The 26819-nt window shown below is 41.4% G+C and overlaps 1 protein-coding gene across 3 annotated transcripts in view; it reads left to right on the top strand.

The window, feature by feature from the left end:
* The window catches only part of PLXDC2 (plexin domain containing 2), a 215032-nt gene that overhangs the window by 79038 nt on the left and 109175 nt on the right, over window positions 1–26819 (top strand). The window contains exons 1-2 of one of the 3 annotated variants that reach the window (XM_077303071.1): window positions 11821–11921; window positions 19159–19370. In XM_077303071.1, coding sequence (XP_077159186.1) covers window positions 11909–11921; window positions 19159–19370 — 225 coding nt within the window. In that variant the 5' untranslated portion in view covers window positions 11821–11908. Of the gene's footprint in view, window positions 1–11820; window positions 11922–16182; window positions 16316–19158; window positions 19371–26819 lie in introns of those variants that run through there. The other 2 variants (XM_077303070.1, XM_077303069.1) reach the window with 2 other exon arrangements.

Genomic DNA, 26819 nt, shown 5'->3' with positions numbered 1-26819 from the left:
GCAAATGCAAACTTTGGTGGAAATAATTAGGGTCAAAACCCTCAAAAGATTATTTTCATCCCCCCTACCAAAAACACAGACCACTTCCTAACCATTATTTTTTTTTCCCTTCTAAATTGCCATGCAAAAGGCATAATCATGTATAATCCTTTTTGACTATGACAGATGGGAAAGAAAATGGTCAGTCACTCCACCCCTTTTATTTTAGAGTAGTGTAAACTCCAAATATTAGTCACAATCGCAGTTTTCCCTTTTGATTTTAGGGAATTTAAAATACATAATGGGGCGGGAGAGAACACTACATAAGAAGGGTATTAACAATTTTTTAAATTGTATTTTAACTAAAAAGAAAACAGGTGACTTTAAGCAAGTGTGAGTAGTTCTCCCCCTCCCCATCAGACATAGCCAAGCAGCCATGTCTGGTAGCCCTGGCGCCAAACTTCCTGGCATTACAACAAGGAGACTTGTCTAGAATCTGACATACTATAACCTGTAGTTAGTAGGCTGAATGTGGCTAGATGAGTCAGTCATTAGTGTCTTCATATGTTCAGGAGGCGTAGGTGTGTTTTAAAGGGGGGTCTTTGTTTCCCCAGCATTATAACTTTTGACAGTAGTTGTAATATTGTTATTCCAGGGGATTCCTTTGAGTATTATCCTGCCAAATTTTACTGATGATCATTTGTCATTTTTATTATTAAGTTATTATGGCTAGAGTACTGTGAGCAGTAACTCTATGTTAGTTATTGCTACCACTTGTAGAAACAGAAAATAATTACAACATGACTGAAAGAAGAAATGCTAGTAGTCGAATTCTCCTATTGCAAACCTCTTTAGATTGTATATATTGGCTTCAAGTACCTTTAAATAATATATCATGTCTTGTTCAAAGTTCCCACATTCATTTTTAGAAGCTGAAATAGTGATGAGGCAAAATAGAGCCAGCACGGTATGGTGGTTAGAGTGTTGGACAGGGGTAGGAGTGACTCAGGTGCTACTCTTCACTCTGCTATGGAAGTTTTCTCAGACTGTTTCCACACTGGGAACTTCATTGCCCTGGCTCTCTTGTGGGAGCACAAATCCAGGCAGATGAGATGCACCAGGCCAAGTGCTCCCCTATGCAGGAGCAGAAAGAGACGGGGCAACCTGTCCTGGCTCATCCAGCCTGCAACCCAGAGCAAAGTGTCTGGTGCAGAAATGGTCTTAGTAACCTTGAGCAATTCATGCCCTCAGCTTAACCAATCTGACAGGGTGGTGGTTGTGAGAATAAGATACAAGATGGAAAACTGATGAGGTAAGCCTCTTTGAGTCCCCAGTGGAGTAAAAATATATGAAACACCTTCGTTTTAGGAGAGGTAACTTAGAGTAATGGCTCAGAGGTAAGTTCCTGAAGATTTGAATAAAGTTGATTCAGTGAAACCAATCATCTCCTCCCATTATATGGTATGAGTTATCAGGATAATAGTTGGGTTAATCCTACAATAGCAGCTTCATGTACCTGTTTTGTGTATGTTTTTAATTCTGAATTCCATCACACACTACAAGACTTGGACATTCTCACTGCATATTAAGCTTTTCTGTCAGTGTTCTTTCTTACCTGATTGGTAAGATTGTTTTACCTGTAACTGGGATGGGATGGGAATAATTAGACCAGTGTCATGTATGATGGAACCATTCATCACCGAACTGGCACACAGTGCCCAGCAACCAGTGGCATCCCTCATCAGTCTAAGTTTACGCCAAGGCAGACACCATGTTCCCTGGTCAGCCAGAGCACAAGCTTGGCCAGACCCCATTTCCTTTTCAGCATGACCCAAAGCCACTGATCTTACATGCCAGCTACAACCTTCAGCACATCCTGCATTCCTTTCTCCCCCACTCCATTGTATTGTTGATCAAGTGGCTGGCAGAATCTGAATCTCTTTAGGGCTTCCTGCCAAAGCTTTGTCTTCACTTTGGCCAATTTGCCAGGGGAAATCCTTTCCCCTATCCTGACAACTAATCTCTAATAGCCTCTGGAACCTTCCCATTGTATCTCAGTGGCTTCTTTTATGCAGAGCCATCACCTAAGTCCCTCAACACTTTCCTCACTGCTGTCACAACCCAGAGACAACACGATCTCTGCTCAAGTAGGGTATAGGAATCCCTGTCTTGGCAAGCCAAATTGCCTTGATGGACCCTTAGACCCGTCCAGGTTGTCCATTACACTGCAGGTCAGTTGTGTCATCCTGTCTCTGTTTCCTGCCTTCAAGATTGATTGACTACCCAGACGTTAGGCTGGACTCAGTGTCTGCCCCTTGCTACCCCCTCTCTGCTGGACAGGTTGTATGCTTTTCTTGCCTCCAAATTAATTCCTCTACCTTGGATGCTATAATCTTTATTTCTTTCCAAATGCTAGTGTATGTGTATGTTAAATTGTTTAGGATTTCGTTTTAAATAAAAATCTGTTTGCATTCAATATTAATCTGCCGCAGTTCCTGCATTAGGACCCAAGTATACACAGGTGATAAACTCTTGCTGTTATCGGCCTCTTGCTCCTGTTACTTTAAATATTACTAATTCCCTATCATAATTCGTGAGAGGCCATTTCCGGTAACACCAGGGTTGCTCAGAAATTTCTTGGCCAAGTGGGAAATTAAGACTTTAAAAAAATATATTGAATTTTTAAAGTCCCAAATTGAAAATTAATTCAAAGGGATCCAAATTCAACTGCAGCATTTTTTTCAGTGGTGATACTGCTAAACTGCATCTGTCTGGAGTTTTATAGTGCAGAATACAGTGCATTTACAGCTTGCATATGTTTGTGGCACCATTTCCTTTAATTCTAATTCCTTGGGCTTCCTTAATCCTCCTTCCCAAATGTTACAGAATTACACATACATACCATTTCACTTGCTTGCATTCCTAATACTGTATGGCCTTTTTCTTTCCGCTTCTTCTTGTTTCCCTGTTTGGCTAGCTTTGATAGAGGGCAGGGACCTTGCTGTTTTTATCACTGTAAACCTGTAAGACAGTGAGTAAATAATAATGGTGATAAGAATGATTCTGTATCTCACGTAGACTGAAATGCAGGACATGTGTTGGTAGCCAGCCCTCATCGGGAATAGGAGTTATTAGTTAATCAAATGTGCTGGATCAGGTTTGTTGCTGTGTCACATGTCTCAGCTAGCAATCAAACCTCACCATCAAGGATAGTATGCTGACATTCGGCAGCATACTAGGGCTTGTTAGACCCTTCCTCTTGGACCATGACTGAGCATTCTGTGTTAGTTTTCATAGGGCCAGGCTTAATTTCATTGTTAGAATGGAGCCATTGTTTTTTGAAAAGGTCCACTTCATTTCCCCGTATCAGTCAGACACGCATTTGTTTTTATTGATAACCAGAAGAGGGTTACAAAATTTAATGTCGTACCAGAATAGAATTTTGCAAGATTAACAGAATCATCAAGACATCTGTTGATCTATTGAAGCACAGACCGATCACATAACAAGAAAGAGTTTTCCTATGTTACTACGCTAGCAAAAACGGCTTTGGGGCAGGTTTGTCCAAAAACATTTTAAAAGCTTGCGGTATTCAAACTAAAATACTAGTAGTTAAAGTTAAATGATACATTTTGTATAATTTATGGTGCTGAATAACTTGGTTGATGGCTACGGTTTACTACATGTTAAAAATGGTGGGGTTAACCTGAATGTATAACCTGAAAATTTGCCCCCTTCTAAATGGATACGTTAAGCCATATGCTAAGAGTTTTCCTACAGGTTGGCTTTGGAATTAGCAAACTGAACGTTTAAAGCAGGGGTAGTCAAACTGCAGCCCTCCAGATGTCCATGGACTACAATTCCCATGAGCCCCTGCCAGAAAACGCTGGCAGGGGCTCATGGGAATTGTAGTCCATGGACATCTGGAGGGCCGCAGTTTGACTACCCCTGGTTTAAAGGATGGCAGCACCACCAGAATCCCCAATGCATTTTTGAATTGTGTCTAAGATTACTTCAGTAACCTTTTTTCTTCTTCTTTATATTCCATTGAGAAAACCTGGTTTAATCTCTAGATTTCTTCCACTCGGGAAAAATATTTTTTATCACATAACTGTGCTGGATTCTATTTCCATCTCTACGGCTCCAGGAGATGGGGGAAGCCTTTTAAATTTCAGTTGGTGGGCTGCTTTAGTCACACTGTGTGCCTTCACATCTCCACCTTGTGAATCATTGTAAGATCAGACAAGAACTGAAAGCATCAGGCATTCTGATGGAAGTGGCCAATCAGCAGGAAAGGAAGAAAACATTTAGCAGACTTGGAAGACTTAAGATTGAAGAGCCCCAGTCAGATCAGGGTGGAAACCCCACAAGAGTTCATAGTATGAAAGAATACATATGTGAGAGCTTCTGTTGTGCAGCAGGGGAGTGGGGAAACTGATGCAGGATAAAAAGTCATTCTGTGTAGAACTCCACATTTCCTGTGCTCTGTGGGGAAAAAAGCATATTCTGGTGCATATATAGCATTAATATTGTAACAGTATTCTAGCCATAATATGCTGATCAACGCTTATCAACACTTTTAAGTCCTACCACAACATTTGTTTTACTGACTACTTGAATCAGGGACACAAAGGGAGCATTAAAGAACTCTTGCAATTACTGGGGAAATTCTGTTATGAGAAAGGCTGACAGAGAACAGATATTCTCCACCCACTTGCTAATGGAGGAATTAGAACATTTCTAAATGGCACAAAAAAACTTAATGTCCTCTTTCACTGGAGAAGAACATCCAGGAACAAGTTGCACCTACTGTTTACTTCCAGTTTACAGCTAAAAAATTCCTTCAAGCCTCTTGGATGGTCCAGGTTGGGCAAGGTTAGAACATTCTCCTGACCTTTCAAGTAGGCATGGGGAAATTGTGTAGAATGTCAACCATTCAGGGAGGAGACAGGACAAATAGGCCCTTGAGAGCCTATCCAGCCCAGCCTTTCCCCCCCCCCCCTTACATAATTGGTCAGTGATTTGCAGGCCAGTGTAACTTAGAAATCTTCCCTTTTAGAAATTGAGACTCTGATTATTTGCCATTTTCCTCCACTTTCCCATTTTTACCAGGGAGAGTGGCACTTCGGCTTGGTGTAATGATTAGGAGTGGAAGCCTTTAGCCTAGATAACTAGGTTTAGCTCCTCCACATACAGCCAGCTGGGTGACCTTAGGGCAGTCATCATTCTCTCAGAACTTTTTCAGCCTCACCTACCTCATAGGGCAGGGGTAGTCAACCTGTGGTCCTCCAGATGTTCATGGACTACAATTCCTATGAGCTCCTGCCCGCAAATGCGGGCAGGGGCTCATGGGAATTGTAGTCCATGGACATCTGGAGGACCACAGGTTGACTACCCCTGTCATAGGGTGTCTGTTATGGGGAGAGGAATGATAGGCAATTGTAAGCCACTTTGAGACTCCTTCGGGTAGCAAAAAGTGAGGTACAAAGCACTAGCTCACCTCTTCGAATTTAGATTTTTGCCACTTTTCTTCCAGTACAGCCAACCTGAAATTGGGTCTCTTGCTGTTGGAGACTCCATTCCAGGGTGTCCACCTCCATATACAGAAAGGTTGTTACACGCTGTGCCTTTTGAATGGGTGGAGGGGCTTGGGGTTGGACTGCTAAGCTGGCCATCTATTTTTAAAAACTCAACAAACAAGGCTAACAGGAATTTCATTTATTTTCAGTTAGACCTGGTTGGTTCCAACAGTTTGGTTGATTTATAGTTTAGGGAAAGGTTCCCTCCCCACATACACGGTTCCTAGCCCCCAAGCAAGGGAATCCTTCCTCATCTTGAAAAAATTGTCTGGCTAGTCCTTTAGAAGTGAATGGTAGGAACAACCTGTTCCAGGTTCTTCTCCATACATTGAGAAGAAGGAATGTTCAGAGGGAATGCCTATGTTCCTTTTCATTGCACTAGTGTATGTGTCTCCCCCCAGATTATTATGTTTATAAAAAGGCTTGTCCAAGTGTGGGAAAATAATCACCCTCGGTCTTTCGCTTTCATTTGTGTGTCTATAAAAGGTTTGATTAATGACAAAAGGCCTTTTATCTTTGACATCTGTCACTTCAGTTAAGTAAGTGAAGTGTTCCGACTTCTTAAAAACTGCCACATGTTCTAAAACTGAGTCACAATGAAGTTTTCCTCCCTTCTTGGGTGGCAGAGTTTTGTGTTGGCCTTGAGAAAATCAGTGCAGGCTGGATTCCAAGCAGAGAATCTGACGTACCTGCATTATATATGAAACTCCATTAAAAGCAGATCCTTGATCATGCAGAAATGTTTATAATCCAGTAATTGACTGGGAAAAAACATCTTTAAATGTATATCTAATGTGTTTAAATAACGTGGATTTGGTATTCAGTGAACAACTCCTAAAGAATGAGAGGGGAGTGAGAATTTGCATTTAAATGGAAGATTAGATGGTTCCACTTTTCCCCCCTGCTAAATGGCACACAGTTCCCAAATCTAAGGTTCCAGAGGCAGTCAACTGATACAATTTGAACAGTCGATTTCATATCTGCTAGTTATCTCTGATTTTCTAAATGTAGACTGTCACCATGATAAATGCAGATAAAAAGACTTGTTCACAATTGGAAAAGAAGAGCGTTTGTTAGAAGCCCAGTCTTGTAAGATAGACTTGTGAGTTACTTCATTATTGTGGAAACTATTTAGCAATAGGGTAGATGGCTAATGTAGACAACTGATATTAAAATATAAAAATGAGCATCCCATAGTAAGAATGAGCCATTTATCTATGGAAAGGGTTTTAGTTTTGTTTAGAAGAAAGCCCCTTAGAATTAATAGGGCAGAAGCATGTGCAGAATCATCATCCTCCCGTGATCCTGGCCTATGTCACATCAAATGTTCCTAACAAGCAGGTGAAGGAAGTGTTAGGATGGTCTATCCTCTGGGATGTAGGGATCCATCTAAACTGCAATAGGAACAGTTGTATCTTAGCTGAAACTGGTGACCACAATCTGTGGGCGAGAGGGTGACAGTAGGCAATCGTAATGAATAAACACAATATCAAGATGATGCTGATAAGAAGTATGGCTGTTCTATTTGGATGGTGTTTCTTGAATCTCTCCAATCAGGTTAAGAGCTTGGGTATACTACTCAGTCAAGGCCTGCTTTTTGAAAAGCATGCGGAAAGGCGGGCCAGGTTATCTTGGTGATGATTCAACTTTTCTAGGTTGAGGTCACACTTTGTTCATTTCTGGGTTTTGACAACTGTTAACATGGGCCATCCTGCCAGAGTCCAGCAATCCAGCATTTTGAATGAGAAAGAGATGAACACATTCAATTGGTACTGAATGGTTGACACTGGTTACTGATTTGGATCCTGGTTTGGGTCAGATTGCTGGAATTCATCATTAAGGCTCATGGTGGCCTAGAGCAGGGGTAGTCAAACTGCGGCCCTCCAGATGTCCATGGACTACGATTCCCATGAGCCCCTGCCAGCATTCACTGGCAGGGGCTCATGGGAATTGTAGTCCATGGACATCTGGAGGGCCGCAGTTTGACTACCCCTGGCCTAGAGTCTGCACAATTGTAGGATCATTTCCCCCTATATGAGCTCATTGTCATTGTTGGCACCATCCAGTAAAGTCAAAGGGGGCAGTCTCAGTTGCAGTTCTGATCTTTTGGGAAGAAAACAGGCATGCTGTTTCTATTTCACCTGTTTCCAAGGGATACAAGACACTCTTTCTAAATTGGTTTTTAATTGAATCCCCTTTATCCTGCTAGCATGCTATCATTTTATCCGGGCTGATGTTGTAATTCTATGGCATATTGTGTGATTGTATTGTATTTTGTTGCCACATGTACTGTTTTATTGATTGTTGCTGATTATTGTCTCTTGTAAACAGCCTTGAACTTTTCAAAAGGTGGTTTAACAATGGCTAAATGGCTGAAGGTGTACATCAAATGAGCCACGGTGCAGTGATTCCTGCACAAGTGCAAAAGTATTTGATGAGGTGTGGTGGTTCAACACAATGAAAATTCTGCTTGTGGTTTTGTTTTAAGTAGAACCTCTGACACGCCCACTTAGGGGCCCTCCCCTTCCCACCCCTCCATGCCCATCATTGGCTGTTTTGGGAGAGAGGTGGTCAACATGCACCATATATGGTCATATCACTCAACACATGTTTAACAAATTTAAAACACATATAATATTAATTAATTCTCACCCATTCTGGAAACCCCAGGATTTCACAAAAGGCCTGACCTAGAAGGTGAGTCAGTCAGGTGGTGTCATGGAGTGGTTAGAATATTGCATCAGGGAGACCTGGGAATAAATCTGCACTTATCAAGAAACTTTCATAATGACTTTGGGACTGTCATTTGCAGCCTAGCCTACCTCACAGGAAAGTTGTGAGAACAGAATGGCACAGGGGCGATGACTATGTAAGCCACTCTGAGGTCCTTGAGGAAAGGACAGAATAAAAATGCACAAAATAAGCCAATAGGGCAAGGGGGGGAGGCCTTTCAGTGTTGTTTCTTGCTATATTGCAGCCTTTTAAGCTATCTGCAACATTATGAGGCCACAGAAAGCAATTCAGTTTCAGGCAGTGTGGGCAAACTTGTGAGCTCATGCTGGACTCCTAATCACACTGGTTTGAAAAGGTTAGCTTTTCTTTCCAGTTTAAAATTTGCTTTGATATGGTAAATAGTTTCTTTGGATAATACATATTTTCTACTTAAGTGCGGAAGTATCTACTGTACTTAAAACACAACGTGCCTCTGATAAGTCGACAGAAGAAACAATGCCAAAGAAGCAAAAACATGTATATTTGATCAGTCTGCAGAATACATGCAGTTTATAAATTGTGAGTTACCCTGATATAGACTTTTAGAAATGGGACGTTAATTTTGTAGCTATGCCCACAGTCCTGGCTAAAACAATTTTGTTTCTCCATTACATCACTTAGCAATAGATTGTTGAACATTTCACTTTTCAGCTTATTTTTCTTACTTTTGCACAGCCACGCAAAAAGGACTCAAGCCCATAAGAAAAGCCATGTCAGTTGTCAAAACTTCTCCCAATTTATTCAGCATTTCTTTTGCTGAGAGCACTTTCTTTTATTCGAGAATGAACTTGGGTAAAGTTAAAACTATGAGCTGTGCTGTCCCTTGAAGCTATGCGGCTGCCTTCTTTAAATTACTGGTTTTATTACAGTGCCTAACTGTGTGCTGTAAGACCTCCAAGCAGTATTTAGAAAGTGTAGCCCATTTAAAAGCCGTAGTGGCTGCCCAAGAGCAAATGGATGGTTTAAAGTTTTAAGAATTAAGTAAATACCTTGCTAATATTGTTCCTCTAAACATTGGGGGGGGGGGGGTTGTATTTGTCAATTTCCCTACCTCATATGCCAAAATAACATCATTCTCTTTGGGTGCCATAACAGTAATGCATTTTCAATACACTTTAGATGTAGATTTTCCTGTTCTAGAACCAGAGATAGTTGATCTTTGGCCTCTGTTTTATACATTCACACAATCATTCTCTGTTTCTACACATGGCTTAAGAAATCATCAGCGCTAAAGTTGGATGCACAGGAAAGTTGACACTGAAGTTGCTGAATGAGCAGGATATTTGGGGACAGTTGCATTTCCCACATTAGCTGGTTTTCTTTGCCCTGAAGACTTAGACATAAACATATAATCATTTAATGAAATATTTCTTAAATCATACTATTTTGGCAACTAGTTTTGGACCACTAATCTCTATTCCGTGTCTTATACTTCCTTGCAAATTTATTATTGTGAGGATAAAATGGAAGAGGGGAGAACTATATGGTAAGCTGTTTTGGGTCCCCATTGGACAGAAAACTGGGATGGGAATAAGTGAATGAATTGATAAGCATACAGTGTATTGGATTGGACACATGATATGTGATTGTCATATCTGATTATTTGCTCATGTTTTTATTCTGCTTCTTGCGTGAAAAAAAATGTGTCCATATAGGAAATATGTCCCGATTGAAGTTGATTTATGGCTTGTTGAACACAATGGTCCTGGTTGATCCGTGTGCTGTATGGATGAGGCTCATAAGGTTGTTAACTGGCCAGGAAGAAATATGCCCCATTCCTCAGCTTAATAGAGGTTTAATGTGTTGAAAAGGTATGATATGGAGCTAAATAACATCCTTTGGTGTTTGCTGCAGATGAGATTGATACTCAAAGAACAGCTAGAGGGATTGTTTTAAAAGATGACAACCATAAGTGCAGTTGTTATAAAATAGTAAACATGCTGTTTAGTATATGGTGGTGGGAATCTGAATCCATCCTTCTCTCTCAGGAAACAGGTGCTATTTGTTCCTTTGGAGCTTCATTGCTTTATTGGTTCTGGTTGCAAACACCAGTTGAAAATGTGTCCCTGGTGACCTGTTTCAGTGTACTTATGGATTGATCAGGGCAAATTAAGTTGAAGACTGAGCAATGTTTAACTTAGGGTTGCCAACATCCTTTAGAGGAAAAAAAATCCTGTCCCTTTAATAGAAACTTAATGTGTGCCAAAATGCAGATAAAGGTTATATAATGGAGGATCACTTGGTTATAGAGTTGAATTGCAGACTGACATGGGTGTCACATGCCTGAATGGTGATCTTCTGATGGTTTCAGCCAGGGGTAGTCAACCTGTGGTCCTCCAGATGTCCATGGCCCACAATTCCCATGAGCCCCTGCCAGCGTTTGCTGGCAGGGGCTCATGGGAATTGTAGTCCATGAACATCTGGAGGACCACAGGTTGACTACCCCTGGTTTCAGCTACCTAACCAGAACTTATATCACTGCACTGCAGGACACTCCAGAATTCAACAAAAACTCTGTGATAAAAACCACAGAGTTTCAGGTGAATTCTAGAGTGCCCAGATGGTGACGTTTTTCCCTGTTACATAGCCCCTGCCATAACAGCAGATTGCCATTCTACCCCCTCTCCTCGCCTCCTATGCCCGAGTGCCAGCAGGGAGCAGGGGAGGGCCAGTAGGGGTTTCTCCACTGACATCAGGCAAATGGAACCCTACTTAGTGAGTGACAAAGCCTGCATTAAAAGGACATTTCTTTCACTAGGCTGTGGGCAACCTTAGCTTAACTATTTTTGATGTTAGGTGTACATTTAAGGCGATAGATGCAGAGTTGATGCCGAGTTCTGGAAAACAGAAGTTTTTCCAATAAAGAGAATAAGATGTTTTCAACTTAATCTAGTACAACGGAATGAGATTTTTTTTTTCTTTTCACAGTTGAGTGTGTTTTCTATTGTTTTGTGCACGTCTTTACAGGAAGTAACTTGGAACAAAACGCCTCCAAGGCAGAATGAAGTCTAGCTGGCAGCTATTATTTGTCTTTAACAGCCGTTTCTTTCCATCTTTTTCAAGTATCCTTTTTAGACCTGTCTGGCCTGAGTCAATTATAATACCCACTCACCCCTCCCAAATCCTGCTCTAGTGCTTCCCATTGATTGCATTGACTAGAGAGGGCTGAATTGATCAACTACAACCACAAGTGGCCCTGAATGCAGCTGACAACCATTCATTAATACTGACTGTTCTCGGAATTGCAAGAGCTTTAAGAGACTGTCATTTCCCCTTCTCTCCTTGCCATCGTGTCCGACAGAACACCCACAATCTTAAATTTAAATTCAACATAAGCGGGGAATAAAATGGCAGAACTCATTTTTTGCCAGCCTAAAGATCAACTGCTAGAAGCACGTGCGCAAAATGCAAACTGGATTATGTGTTTGTTATTTTTTTTTTAAAGGCTTTGCTGATAATATCTCTCTTTTGAAAACAGTGCTGTGAAATATTTGCTGTAAAGAGATTCGCGGAGTATTTCCTCTTATGTGGCAGCAAGCAAAAGAACTATAAGCTGCAAAACCCTTTTGCATTTGGCAATGCTTGAAGGAGGTACATATCTACAATTTTATTGCAGTCCTGCCGTTGTTCACATAAATTGCTAGACAAGTTTGTACCAATCCATGCATGTTCTCCTAAATTGAACTATTCAATGGACATCCTTACAATAACTGGCAGTTTTCCAGTTGAATTGAATGATGCAGCAATGCTAATTGAGCGCAAACTCTGAGATCCTTTGGAGGTAACGAGCAAAGCTCTTTCATGCAAGTCTAACGCTTTTCTATCAGGAGAGCTCATTAGCTATATTCAGTTATCACATTGAAGAGAAGCATAAGGATGTGGAAAGAATATCCCTTTATTTTGATGCCCATTTCTATCTTCCCATGTACTGGCATTGCTTTTGGAATAGTTCTGTGCAAACACAGAGATGTTGTTTTCACAAATGCCTATCCAGGTCATTGCTTGAGTGTCATGGTCTGTAGTTTATAGTACGTTACACCAGTGGTCCCCAACCTTTCTCAGGTCAGGGACCGCCTCCGGGGTGAGAGGAGAGTCGACGGCCCGGGTGCTGCACAAACGCGTACGCGCAGTTGCCGCACATGCACATTTTCACCATCAGGTGGCGCTAACGCGCATGCACGCAGTTGCCGTACATGCGCATTTTCGCTACCAGGGGCGCTAATGCGCATGTGCGGCAACTGCGTGCATGCGCGTTTGCGTCGCTGGCGGCTGCGCCTGCCTCTTCCCTTCTTTCTCTCTGTGGGCGGGGGGAGGCCGGTGCGGCTGCCAGCGGCCTGGTACTGTGGCCTTCGCGGCCCGGACCGGGGGTTGATGACCCCGGCGTTACACTACACATATTTTTCAGAAGCAGTCTAATGTAAGAAGGAATCACAGTTTTGTGTGCATTTGTCTTAATTATGTTGTGGTTCCATCCTCTCCCCCTCCCCCAATCTAATTATACTATTTCAGTCTGCTGCCTTACCCCAAGAGGTATGCTGTTGTAGTTAGGTGTGAAGTCGTGTCCGACCCATCGCGACCCCATGGACAATGATCCTCCAGGCCTTCCTGTCCTCTTCCATTCCCCGGAGTCCATTTAAGTTTGCACCTACTGCTTCAGTTATTCCATCCAGGCACCTCATTCTCTGTCGTCCCCTTCTTCTTTTGCCCTCGATCGCTCCCAGCATTAGGCTCTTCTCCAGGGAGTCCTTCCTTCTCATGAGGTGGCCAAAGTATTTGAGTTTCATCTTCAGGATCTGGCCTTCTAAAGAGCAGTCAGGGTTGATCTCCTCTAGGTCTGACCGGTTTGTTCGCCTTGCAGTCCAAGGGACTCGCAAGAGTCTTCTCCAGCACCAGAGTTCAAAAGCCTCAATTCTAGTATGTGTTTCCTTGATTTTGTCTCATCCAGTGTGGCAGGACAGTGTAGTCGTTAGAGTGTGAGATTATTAGTGGGGAAGTTCTAATATCAAGTGGTCATTGAGGAAAACCCCAGGCAACTAACTCATTCTCAACCTAACCTACCCTACGAAAGTGTGCTGATAGAAGTGAAACAGAAACACCCCTTTTTTAGGGGTGGGGAGGGCAAGCTGGAAATGTTTACTACCTGAAGAAGCCATGGCTTACAATCAGTGTGCGGAGGGTGAGTATAAACGGTCCAACAAAATAAATATGGGCTGCCCAGAACTACTTAGGAGAAAGGGCAGTATAAAAATGTAATATCACATTTGCGATCTTTCAGGATGAGGCTCTTTGAACTAATCCAAAAATGTAACAGCCATCATGGAACAATCATCGTATTGAAAACTCTAATGCCTACTACTATATCCAACCAAGAACAGGTCAATAAACATAGGAGTGCTTTCTCACTCCTTTTCCAGGAAACCAGCTCTTAGGTATTAAGATCACAAAGCTGCCGTTGATATGCTTGGAACGAGCTCAGAGGCAGAAGTAGAGGCTTTCATTTCATGTGGACTCTGTGGATGTTTTTGAAGAACCTGGAGAAAAAAAATATATAAAGGGTTTATTTGCTCATCTGGAAACTTGAACGCTATTCTCATGTCTGATTCTAAAATGACATCTGAATAACATATGGTTAAACAAGTTCCATTTGCACAATATATACATGAGCATGTGATAGTTAAATCAAGAGATGCCTTTGCAAATTTCAGATCCTTAAACCCCATCTTTTCCCTAATGTTAAATCTGCCACACTGACCTGCCACTAGATGAGAGACTTGAAAGACATTGGTAGTGAGGTAATCAAGGTTATCTATCATCAATTTTTAATTAACCTGGTGCTGGCCGTGTTAGCCTTGCTGTGAGTGAGAGGACATGAGGACAGGTTATATAATGAATATATTTAGAAAAACAAACGTTTCAAAGGCACCCTGGACTCACAACTATCCCTGTGAATTCGATTTAGGAGTAATTTTATCTGGAGACGGCTTAGATTAATTTCCAAAGTAAAACAGTTGTGTGTGTTTGTAATCAAGAAGGCTAATTTTGTCCTGATACATTCTTGGACTGTTTGAAAACTTAAAATTATCGCTAGGCAGGGATGTGACCCATGAGGAACTGGAGTGGAAGAAAAATTTCTTCCTCCCCTCCTCCCAGATCTCATTTGCAACTGCTTTGCCTAAGCAGCTGATGCCTACCAGTTGAGAAAGAGAAACTGTGGATTATGGGATGGATGATGCTAACAAAAACTCTCAACAACGATGCTAACAAAAACTCTCAACATTTGCCTAAGGTGACCAGATTGTCCCACGTTTGGAAGGACATCTGGGGGTACCTGGCAAATTGTACTTATGTTGAAGTTATATATATATATATATATATATATATATATATATATATATATATATATATATATATATATATATATATATATATATATATATATATATAACAATACTATTTTTGCGTTCTATGAAACTTTTTATTGCTCCATATAGACCAAATTTTTAATCAAGAACCCCTCCCCCCCTGGTCAATGGTGTCCGGTTTACCAATGTTAAAATCTGGTCACCTTAATCTTGACCTCACACAATTTAATCATAGGGTCTGGCAGTCATTTTGGTGCTGCAAGTTTTGGGTGGCAATGGCACTGAGAAGAAACACAGAGGTCCAATTCTGAGTATTGGGAGAAGAGGGGCTCTTGCCTTTCCCAGTACGCCAATTTTCTGAGCCCCCACCGGAGAAAATGGCAGCTCCCAGTCCTATTTTAGCTTGGGAAAATGGCACGTATGGAAGGCAGACATGCTGCCCCCCATCAGAATCAGGCTACTGAAGTGCTTCCAAATAGAGTTGCTGCCAGGATTCACAGCTGCAGAATGGCTGCAAGTCCCTCTGGTGAACTCTTGTACTTTATAACACATAGTTTGGCCCTCATTCTGGGAGTCAAAGAATTATCCTAATGAAAGTTACCAAAATTCCTTCGCCCCCCCCCCCAGAAGTGCCTGAAGCTGGATGGAGAGGGAATCATATAATGTGTCCTCTTTATTTAGCATCTTTATTTATTTAGAACCAGTTTGGTGTAGTGGTTAGGAGTGCGGACTTCTAATCTGGTATGCCAGGTTCGATTCTGCACTCCCCCACATGCAACCAGCTGGGTGACCTTGGGCTCGCCATGGCGCTGATAAAGCAGTGATATCAGGGCTCTGTCAGCCTCACCCACCTAACAGGGTGTCTGTTGTGGGGAGATAAAAGGGAAGGTGATTACAAGCCACTTTGAAACTCCTTTGGGTAGAGAAAAGTGGCATATAAGGACCAACTCTTCTTCATCGTCATCATCATCTCTGAACTGGCAGTCAAGATAGGTGGCTGTTTTCAGTCTTGTACTTCAAAGCCATGCAAATTGGTACACCTCTCTATTCCCCTCCTGTTGGAATGTCAAGAGGCTGTCTGTATTACTCACCCTTTCTGGGTAATCCCAACTTTCTCTGTCAATCTGATGTCTCCAGCTGCTTAGATGTCCTTGTAACCTCAGTGATGTGACAAGTTGGTAAAATGTGGTATGTAAACGGGTGGGCAGAATGGATTGTGTCAGTGCTTAACTCTTATGGCTCTTTCTTGTATGGCCAGGGAAATGCTGATCACCACTTTGGCATTGGAAGACAGATTTCTTCCAGGCCAGACTGGCCAGAGATTCTTATTGGGTGTGTGGAGGGACATCATCTGGTCATGGAATCATAGTCACTGTGGGTGGGCAGGTAGTTGTGAGCTTCCTGAATTTTACAGGGGGTTGGACTAGATGCCCTGGAAGTCCCTTCCAACTCTATGACATGTCTTTTTCTCTGAATCAAAGTGCAATGGTGGATCAGGTGATCATCTACAAAGGACAGGAAGAGATGATTGTGTACCCCGCCTTGTTTTTGTTGTGCTGCAATACAGAATGTGCCCATTTCCAAATCATTCTTGGGAGCAGCTTCTGGAGCGAATGATTACAGGTCTGTGTATGTGTGTGTCTGGTTGTTTTTTGTTAGTGTTTTGCAGAGGTACCCACAGACACTGAGTGCCAGATGCAAAAGCTCAGAAGTGGGATCTTTTTTCTTCCTAGGCAGAGCTACTTATAGGCGAAGGTAAACACGTGAGACTGTGACCCTGCACAAAGTTACATGGGATTAATGCCATCAAACTCAGTGGGCTTGGTTTCCAATAAACTCTCAAGGTAACAAGCCATCTCTTGCTCCAGGTGGGCAAAACAGTGAAGGTGAGCGAGGAAGTATAAGCTGAATGTGTGCATTGAGTATGGGGTAGAAGAAAGCCACAGTAGGAAATAAGTTTCTCTCCCAGGATGTTGATTAGATACCTTTCAGTATATTCAGTTATATGCCACAATTCTGGCTTCAGACCTCAAGTCTACATATATAAGCTCTGGAGGCGCATTGCAAGCCCCCAGTGTATCAATGTCATATCTGTCAGTATTTTGCGACCCAAAGCCCCTATTTATGCTCTCAGCGTTGTGATGAGTTCCTCAGGGGAGTGGCGACTTTGGATGGATTTGTGAATGGCAGTTTGATAACATATTCCACTGAGCTGCCCATCTCTCTGAGACAGCTGCAAATTATATCAAAGAGACAAATTGACAGCGATTTATTTAAGGCCAGAATTGTCGGTCTTCTAAGGAAAAGGACATACTTCAGCTCTTGGTTAAGAAATGTAATTTGTGGGCACCGTATTTCTATAGATGGCTATCATCTGGGAAGGATCAACAGTATTAATTTACTGGAGAGAAGTGTTGATCCAAGATCTGACATGATGTTCAATAAACTGATAGCTAGTGATATACCATGAGGACTGTAAGTTCTTGTGAAGCTGCTACAGTCACTTTCTCTCCACTGGGCAATTACAACTACAATTACAACTAGTGTGCATTTCTCTAGTTGTCCTCATTGGCAGAAATTCACAAGCACAGTATAGTTTTCAAAAACAAGATTGCTTTTTGGGAGTCCTATACCATTGTCTTATCTCCCGTCGTTCTCTTTGAAACGTAAGATGATTTCACTGCCATGTAACTGTAGGAAACAACAGTTTTAAGATCTCTGAGCATTGATCTGAATATTATCATTATGTGGATGCTGTGGGAGAAAATGATTCCGTTTGGCTTTGCAAACTGCTCACCATAAAGATCAACTGGTTCCATAGATGATCAATTCAGATAGAATAGGGCCAGCTTATTCAAGAGGAAGGCTGTAACAGGTTAGTCACATTAGACTGTTGAGTTCAGCAAAGAACTTTCTACTAGCAAGACTAGAAGTCTCATACAAGAGGGAGGTGTGCATCCGATCTTCTGCTCCTGGAATGAGCAGCACCCTGTGGAATCTGATTGGTTCTTTTCCTGTCAGGAAAAGGGCTGAAATGGTCCTTAGGCAAGGTCTACTGGGAAATCCATCTTCAGGTTTTGATGTTACGTGTTTAGGCTGTTCAGAAATAGTATGAGGGGCATGTTTCTGAGGAAAGGAGGGTTCACCTATACAGCCTAGTGAGGTAGACTTATTTCAAATCTGGATATATTTCTTCTCTACATTCAAATGCTTAGTTTATTTATCCTGTAAATTTGATTTGATAAGGAGTTCTGACTCCTTATCACCGCAAGTACATTCAACCTTTTAGTGTGTTTGCTGGTTAAAGCATGTGGAAATGAGGCTCATGAAGAGCCTTACCTGTTGTCATAATTTATCTATTTGTATGAAAACCAATAAAAGTAAGATTTCTGAGTCTTTCTGCCTTGCTATATAGAAAATCCTGTTGCATCTGGTTGATGCTACATTTTTTGTTAATTTGATATATTAATTGGATCATCTCTAAAATTTCCATAGATTTAAGGAAGGAAATTAATTGCCACTGAGCTTTGTTGTTTGAGAGCTACTCTCCATAGTAGCTATTCTTGGGGGTTCCTTTTCTCCAACGGTAGGGGTGGCATTTTGACCTGCCACAGCAGGGAGGAATTAGCAAAAATTATTTTCCCTTTTTGTGCTTGCAGAAAATCAAGTCAGGATCCAAGCCATTTTATAGAGTAAGCCATGTTACAAATTGTGCATCTGTATAAATGATCTATACCAATCTTTATTCTGTAACCTAGTGGTCCCCAACAACCGGGCCGCGGCTCCCTCTCCCCGCCCCCCCTGCAGTAAAAAACTTCCCAGGCCGCAAGCTTGCGGCCCGGTAAGCTTCTTACTGTGGGAGGGGAAGAGAGGGAAGCAGGGCCGCGCACGCGCATTGTGCATGCGCGATTTCGGCCACGCATGCACAATGTGTTATTTCGGCCGTGCGTGCGCGGCATGCGCAGCCAGACAATCGCCCTCCCTGCTGCCGCCGGTCCCCAGCCTCAAAAAGGTTGGGGACCACTGCTGTAACCCATACAATTCCACAAATCCCTTCTTTGAAACTGAAGGAAGTTTCATTAACAGTCTGAATATCAAATCTCCAGGCCAAGTGATAACAGAAAAGACAAAAATTCTGATGGGTCAGCTGACATTCAGATATCATCAGAAATTCTGATGGGTAAGCTGCAATTCAGACATCAGCATGTCTTCTTGTCTTCTGTATAAACCTTGCATAGCGATTAAACTAATTTATTTGCCTGTCATTGATCAGATGTACAGGAATATTAAAATTAGCCACATAAACCTGACAAAGGGCATGAAATACTGCTGTAATAAATCAGTAAAGATTCTCTTGTTTGTTATACTAAGTCTCATGTAGTTTGTTGGAGACTGTACAATTATTATGAAAGTGTAGTTCTTTGATCTCAGCATTTGAACCTTTAAAAAATCTCTTTGTCTTGCAGGTTCATTTTATGAAATGGTTCAGAGTTTCCCACAAGTGGAGGAGAATGTACATGTGGATTTCTACACATACAGCCACAGATGGAAACGGCGTTCAGAGTCTCTCAAGCCAGTGGACACCAACAGAGCCAGTATGGGGCAGGACTCCTCAGAACCTGGAGGTTTCACAGATCTGCTGCTTGATGATACACATGACAATGCTACACAGATTGAGGTAGAGGACTATTGTATTCATTTGGTTTACTTTGATATCTACAGTGGGGCGGTGGTGGTAAGAACTGTGCTACAATCACACTGGGGGATTTAAAGGAAGTCATTCTCTCAGTGGATTTGACTGCAGTGTCGATGATAGCCAACAATCCAAAGCAGGGGCATTCATTCTTTGCATGGTTTTATCATAAAAGATATTCAACGTACATAATAGAAATAATGTATACAGTTGACAAAATTTGAGCCATGTGGTAAATACAGATTCTCCTGCCCAGAGGCATTAAACTTGGATCTCAATTGTATCTTCTCTTTTCCAGCACTAATTGTATTAGAATGGAAAATTTCCATCTGTCTTCTTCATTAGTCACCATTCCCCTTCTTTTCTGCATTAGAGGCAGCAATCCTTGGTACAGTGGTTGCTAGAAAAGGTGGGATCATCACTTGATCCTAAAGGTTCAGTTCTATGATTCTAGATGGGAATGGGAGCCATGACAGAAAACACGTATTTTAGTCACTCAAATTGTATCTTGTATGCTGCAAAACAGTGGTCACCAACCTTTTTATCACCGGGGACTGGTCAACGCTTGACAATTTTACTGAGGCCGGGGGGGGGTAGTCTTTTGCTGCTCTACTTGCTTTCCCACGAGCACCCCTAAATTCCCCCCGCCTGCTGGGGGGGTGCTGCCAGCAGCAGCTGTGCAGTGCCACGCTGAGGTGGAGCCCCAGCCATGGTGGCTCCTGGAGAGCACCAGCAGCACAGTGGCAGGGCAGCTCCCGAGGCATCAGCCGGGGAGGAGGATGAGGAAGAGCCGTGGCCGGTACCGACTGATCTATGGACCAATCCCGGTCCACAGACCGGGGGTTGAGGATCACTGCGTAAAAGATGAGAAACCCAACAGATTGTTCTCCATTTTCTTTTGATTGGTCTGCCCTGGAATATTAATAAACAATATTACCAGTATGAACTGTCCTAGTTTTGTCTTCCTTGGAAAGTTATGGGGATCTTCTTCTTTGTCATTCTTCTTTGTTATCTTCTTTGTCATTCTAGCAACCCCATATTATAAAGCACTATCATTCTCAATGGAGAAATTAATATAAACAGAGCTCTAGGGTCCCTGATTTATGATATCCTGATAGTAAAATGGAGTATAGCTTTCCCAGATTCATGTGCACAGTTCCCTCCCATATCCTTTGAAAATTAATAAAACTGAAACACTTTTAAAATTGTTTTCATCATACCAATTTCATGGTGTAGGGCATAACTAAGTCACTAACAGAGCAATCCTGAGCAAATTTGCATCCTTTTAAGCCAGTAGCACTCCAGACCAACAAAATCTGAGGAAGTGAGTATGTACATGAAAACTGATTCCCAGAATTAAACTTTCTTGGTCTTAAGGCAGACACTGGATTCTAACTTGGTTCTGCTGCTTCAGACCAACATGGCTACTCACTTGACCCTTTTAAGCCAGTTGACTTCAGAGGATTTAGAAGAGTCTATCTGTCTTCAGAACTGCACTGTAATTTGACATCTACTATTAGTTCTTATTTGATTAAATGCCACATTTGACCTGGCTGCTGAAACGTTAGTCCAATTTGTTCTTGTAATGTGGTAGATATATTTCATGCTTGTCAATTTCTTGCCAAAATCAATATACTGTATCTTTTACTTTTTTATATAATTGATCATGGTATCTTACTACACTGATAAGGGGGAGCTATGGATGTACCACTTTGCTGGTTTCAATATTTTCTTCTGGTACGACATATAAAATGATTATTGGGATATATGGTTATTGAAAGACCTGGTTTTTAAATTGTGGTTTACTGTTGTGCTGTTCAACATTTACAGATCATTACATTTATTTATAAATAATTTTGCTCTATCTCTTCACAGACATGCTTGAGACAGCTCACAAGTAAAAACAGTATGGTTTCATTATAATGTTTAAAACAAGCTAAAGGCATAGAAACAGCAAAAGCTTAAAATTAAATCCATTAAATAGCCCTCAAGCTAGAAGCATTTCATTGAAACCTAACAGGATACAGGTCTTGAAGCAACCAAGACCTCTGGTGTCGACTGTTATTAATATGGGCATGAATTCCTAGGTCTTTATGTCTTTTAGTTAAGCCTCCAGATGTGGTTGTTTCTATTCCAAATTGTTGTGTGCAAGAGGTTATTAAGTGGGCGTAGGAGAAGAAGCTAAAACTTAATCTATACAAGGTGGAGGTGATGGTGGTTGGTAGATCTGATTGTTTTTGCATTGTTATGGATAATAGAAAATGTTGATGGTGTTTGACATAGGGTTGGTGGATTTTTAAGATTTTACTATAGTTTTTTCCTAAAATATGTATGTTGAGATTCAGCTGATATGCCTCCTCTCTATGACTTTCCGGTGGCACCTGCAGCATACCCATCCTACTGTAACAACAACTGAGCCCTGAGCCTTCGGGGAGGGCGGTATATAAATCTAAATAAATAAATAAACTGGCCCATAGTTCCCCATCTAGTGAGATGGTCCACCGACAACTCCCACAGCAAGGGCTAAGCTTACGTACTTTCTCAACACATACTTTCCCACTCTTCAGGGTCCCATGACAAATACTTCTGAATTTCTGTCTTTCTCCCTGCCACCCTATGTTGAAATCCAATGTCTTCCTCTACATGAATTCCTTAGAAATAAGTCTTCAGTTGCCATCTGCCAAGGTAGTTGTGCTCAGCAGGTGTTAAATAGGTGGGTAAATGGTGGTAGATAGCTGGTTAGGTAGGCAGGGAGACAGTTGGTTAAGTAGGAAGGCAGAAAGTTAGGTAGGGAGATAGATAGATGGGAAGTCAGAGCACCTGACCAAGGACCCAGGGAGCGTGTTGGGAGCTACACCCCATCCAGGCCTCTCCAAGCTCGTGGGCCCTCGTGATCATATGTGCAGTCACCACTTGGCCCCTGTGGGTGCTTCCAATGCCCATTTCAGTCATCATCCATTAAGTTCATAGGAAAGTTTACTCTCTAAAACTATGACATGGGAAAGTAGGTAGGTGGATGACCACTTCCAAGGGCCAAAGGGGAGAAGGTTGGACACTGGACAAGACCCAGAAACCATGTCTACAATGAGGTGATACATTCAGGGGGCTTCACAGTTAATTTCACATGCATAACACCCCAGAAAACAGTTTAACAGTTAATGAACTCAAGCAAACCCAAAGGTTCGTGAAAATGGGGGGGGGTGTCAGTGCAAGTTCAAGGTTCTGCCCGACCCACGACCACCCACAAATCCAATGAACTTCCATTTTCCAGGTTCGTGCCCACCTCTAGGACAGAGTACTGACTGCACATTTTTCCTTGTCTCTGGATTTATGAGGACTAGTGTCTAATTTCTAAAAAAAATACACCCCAAAATTATCTCTGATAATCCAGACCAGCAAATAGCCCAATATGAGTACTGGATGGAATCATCAGAATGAAAATAAAACCCCTAGATAATTAAGCCTATGGCAACTGTATATAGTTTTCTTAGAAACAGCCGTACATCACAAGTCAGAAACATACCTTAAGGCAATTAAGCTGTGGTATTTCTAATTTTCAAAATTAAGCATGAGAAAAAGCAGACAGCAATCAAAGATGACAAAAAATCTTCCTTTTACCTTAAAATCTTCTGAGTTAATTACATTTCAAAGCACTTTCTATTCTTGCCTGCTTCAAAATGAAAGCAGCTCAGATTTCCTTCATAGTTGAGTTCACACCCAATAACGACTCAGTTACAGGATAAAATGAGATAAAATAGTAAGCAATAGTCCATTTAGGCACAAAATATGAGGTTATAAATAAATAAAACTCTGTACAGAGTAAGAATTAGTTTGCCAAAAAAAAATCAAAATAGACAGACATTATAATTGTGGTAGAAGTGATATGAACACACATTTGTCTGCCCTAAAAAATAAATCTTAATATGTATTTATGTTGCCTTTCCTCAAGAAGGTCAGGGTAGAATTCATGGCTTTTGTCACTTACAGTAAAAACATCAAGTAATGACTTCAGACTCTGTAACATTTACACAAATCCTACAGTTTTAGAATAGAATATTTATTAATGCTAGAGTGTCTACTGTGTCCCTACTGTGTCCCTTCTGGTTTGTACTGAAGGAGATGTCAGCAAGCTGGCACAATTCTGGTGTACACTCCATTTCCTCCTGCTACAACCAGGTGCCAGGGGCAAAAACAGGGATGCTGGGAGGTCTCCAGCTATAACAGGAGGCCTGGTATCCCAACAGCAGTCCTGTGATTTAGGCTAGATTGTCCAAAGGTCATACAGCAAGTTTGATAGGAAAATTGATGTATAAACCCAGGTTTCCCAGATGCTAGTCCAGTACTATGGTATGGAAAATAATTACTTTGGAATGTAGCAAATGTCTATGGAAACCAGTTCATCACAATTCAGGAATAATATAGGAAGTAGGTTTCCACAGCCAAACATATTGACTATATTCGTTTGTTTGTTTGTCTATTCGATTTATACCCCACCACTCATGACAATGTTGTCTCATCACGGCTTACAATATAAAATCAAACCACAAAATACCCACAAAAACCCCCCTTCCAACATTAAAACCAATACAGTAATAACAATATCAGTATCAGCAGTGCAACTCTAATAGGCCCAAAACCCCAACTCAGCTGTTCCAGCCCAGGCCAAAAGTATGGCCCTAAAAAGGTTTAACAAGAGGCTTCTAATCATCAGTGCTTAACAATAGCACTCAGCATAGGGCGGGACCCACAGTTCGCAACTCCAGTCATCCACACACATACCCCGGCCTAAACCAAATGCCTGGTGGAAGAGCTCCATCTTGCAGGCCCTAGCTCTGTCAGGGTCCTCAGCTCTTCTGGGAGCTCATTCTACCAGGGTGGGGCCAAGGCCAAAAAGGCCCTGGCCCTGGTCGAGACCAGGCAAATGTCCCACGGGCCAGCAAATTCATACCCACAGAGCAAAGTGCCCTGTGGGGGCATAAGCAGATAAGTAGTTCCTCAGATAGGTAGGACCCAGGCCACATATAGCTTTAAAGGTCAAAAACAGAACCTTGAACTTGATCTGGAAGCAAACCAGATACATAGTCTTAAGAACTTGTATTGTGGTGTTGCTGAAAAGATGAAATTCTGAGATCAATTGCTGGTCACCTGGGGGAAGTTTCTAATTGCCAGAGGCAGCTGGCTGATCTACAGAGCTGCATCATACATGAGGAATGTGTAGAGCAATATTGTGGCTCTTACAACTGGCAGTGTTTTTATGGGAAATGGTTGCAAAAGAATGCCTTATTATCCGTTCGACTCACAATCACAAACACTGGGTGTTCTGCCATAGAAAACCACTCTGTAGCCAAGAGTAAGTGTTATAATTATCTGGGGATAGAGCATTTTCCTTGAGAAGATTACTGTTCAATAATTAAATGGCGGTGGAAATGGAATCTACTCTTGAGCATAATATGTTGGGACTTTGAATAAAATTTCAGTGTAAATGGTTAGGCCATTTGGAAATTGAATGCACAGACTTTTCATGTTATTCCTAGAGGACTACAAAAACAAATTTGCCGTTTTCTTTTTAGAAAATTATTCTGCTATTGCAAAAGAGTCCCAGGTGCTGCATTAAATTGTTTTCATTCAAGCTTTTCAAGAGTTTATTCCAGAAAATTACCCTGCCATTAAATGGAGAATACAATTTATTCCATGCCTAATCAAATGTTCAGACAGTGAACATGGGTTATTTTGGGTGGGGGGACACGCACCGTAGACATGGTAAAACCTTTTGAAAGCAATCTGATTTTTCAGATGTTAATCAGAAGCAAATATAATTCACAAGTTGTGCCAGCACTTCATTAATTTTCTTTTTTTTAATTTAATTTTTAAAAGACGCATCAGAAGGTGAAATTTGACCTTTTCTCTATCCTACTAAATCAAAATCTGTACTTTGGCATTTTGAATGTAAACTAGTCAATTTACATAGTTTTTTTTTTGGGGGGGGGACAGTCACATTGATTTACTTCTAGTTAATGATGTTATTTGGTTGCTGGACAGTCATTAGGCTAATATGTCACTGTCTTGTTTTCTTCTAGACTTTTTCGCTATTGACTTTATGTAAAGATGTACTTATATTACACATATTGGCACATGTGCTTAGTTTGGAGATCTGATTTAACTAAACCAAATTTTGCTATAGCAGGTTTTGCCTGGAGTTGATCCAGACAAAGTTCTTCAGAACACTGACTGACAAATATTATTACCATAAAATAATATTGGAGGAATTTATAGCATCCAGGAAAGACTTATTTTACTCAATATTGTTCCCCAAATTGAACCGAAAGAAGGAGAAATTAGCTTTAAAAGGGTTCCGGAAAGGAATAACATATGATCTTGTAAGTCTCTTTATCCCTGAACAGATCTTAGTGGGGATACCCCAAAATAAAATTATGAAGAAAAAGAGTGAGAATGAGGGAGTGTAAGCACAATTTTACTGTGTACAAAATGAAATAAAAGGGTAAAAATTGTGAAGAACCTGCACTCAACACCTGACAACTAATTCCCAAAGTAACCACATATGTACACACACACTGGCAAGAGGACGCATTTATTGAAGCTAGGAGAAAGGAAACTGGGAAGTTTTAGAGAAGGAGCATATAACTTTAAATCTGTGGCTTGAGGTCCAGAGCAGATGCAGCTGAGTTCCAAAGAGCAAAGCAGCAAGTCGAAACAGGAGAGTAAAAGCCTGCACAGTACAGCAAGGCCAAGAATCTGAGAAAACCATTTGATAGCACCTGGGGTCTTTCTTTTATGGACAGAAGATCCCCAGGGTAGGTGGGGTTTGGCCATAATGGTTTTGATTGGGTCAAGGTAAAAAGTTTACCTTGGGTGGCTGGGTCACTGGGTGGCTTAAAGTTAACTTCCATCAGACTTTGCTGGGGGAAAACAGGAAAAAATACCCTATTTGGCTATTGTAAGCCAAATGTGCATGTCCACAAGGAACCTGGGTGAGTTAACATGATTACATAATTTAATTAGGTTGAAGAGAGACTGATCTTCATGGACAAAAGAATTTGGGTGAGTCAAGATAGCTCCTGAAACAGGATGGAGCATAAATTAATCACCTAAGTGCCTTTCTTGATTGAATAATAAATGGAAAAAGAGAAACCAGACCTTGGTTAATGAAACATCAAGTTCCTTGGGCTGGAAAGACACCTCTGGGGTAAGTCAGGATATTGGGATATAATGTTTAAAAATGATATACCACTGAGAATGATATGCCACTGAGCTGGGGGAGATTGCACTCAATAAGTTTCTACTTCAGCACACCCTTTCTATTCTTTCTGGGGATTCTCCAGTGTCAAGTGCCTTTATAAGACTTCTTACATTTCAGATCCCCTTTGCACTTAGGCAGTAAAAGGGAGTGCCTATTAAAACAGCTAAGTCTAAAAT

Source organism: Paroedura picta, chromosome 11 (genome assembly GCF_049243985.1).
Source record: "Paroedura picta isolate Pp20150507F chromosome 11, Ppicta_v3.0, whole genome shotgun sequence".
Classification (NCBI taxonomy): Eukaryota; Metazoa; Chordata; class Lepidosauria; order Squamata; family Gekkonidae; genus Paroedura; species Paroedura picta.
This window is presented reverse-complemented; position numbering and strand designations above follow the sequence as displayed.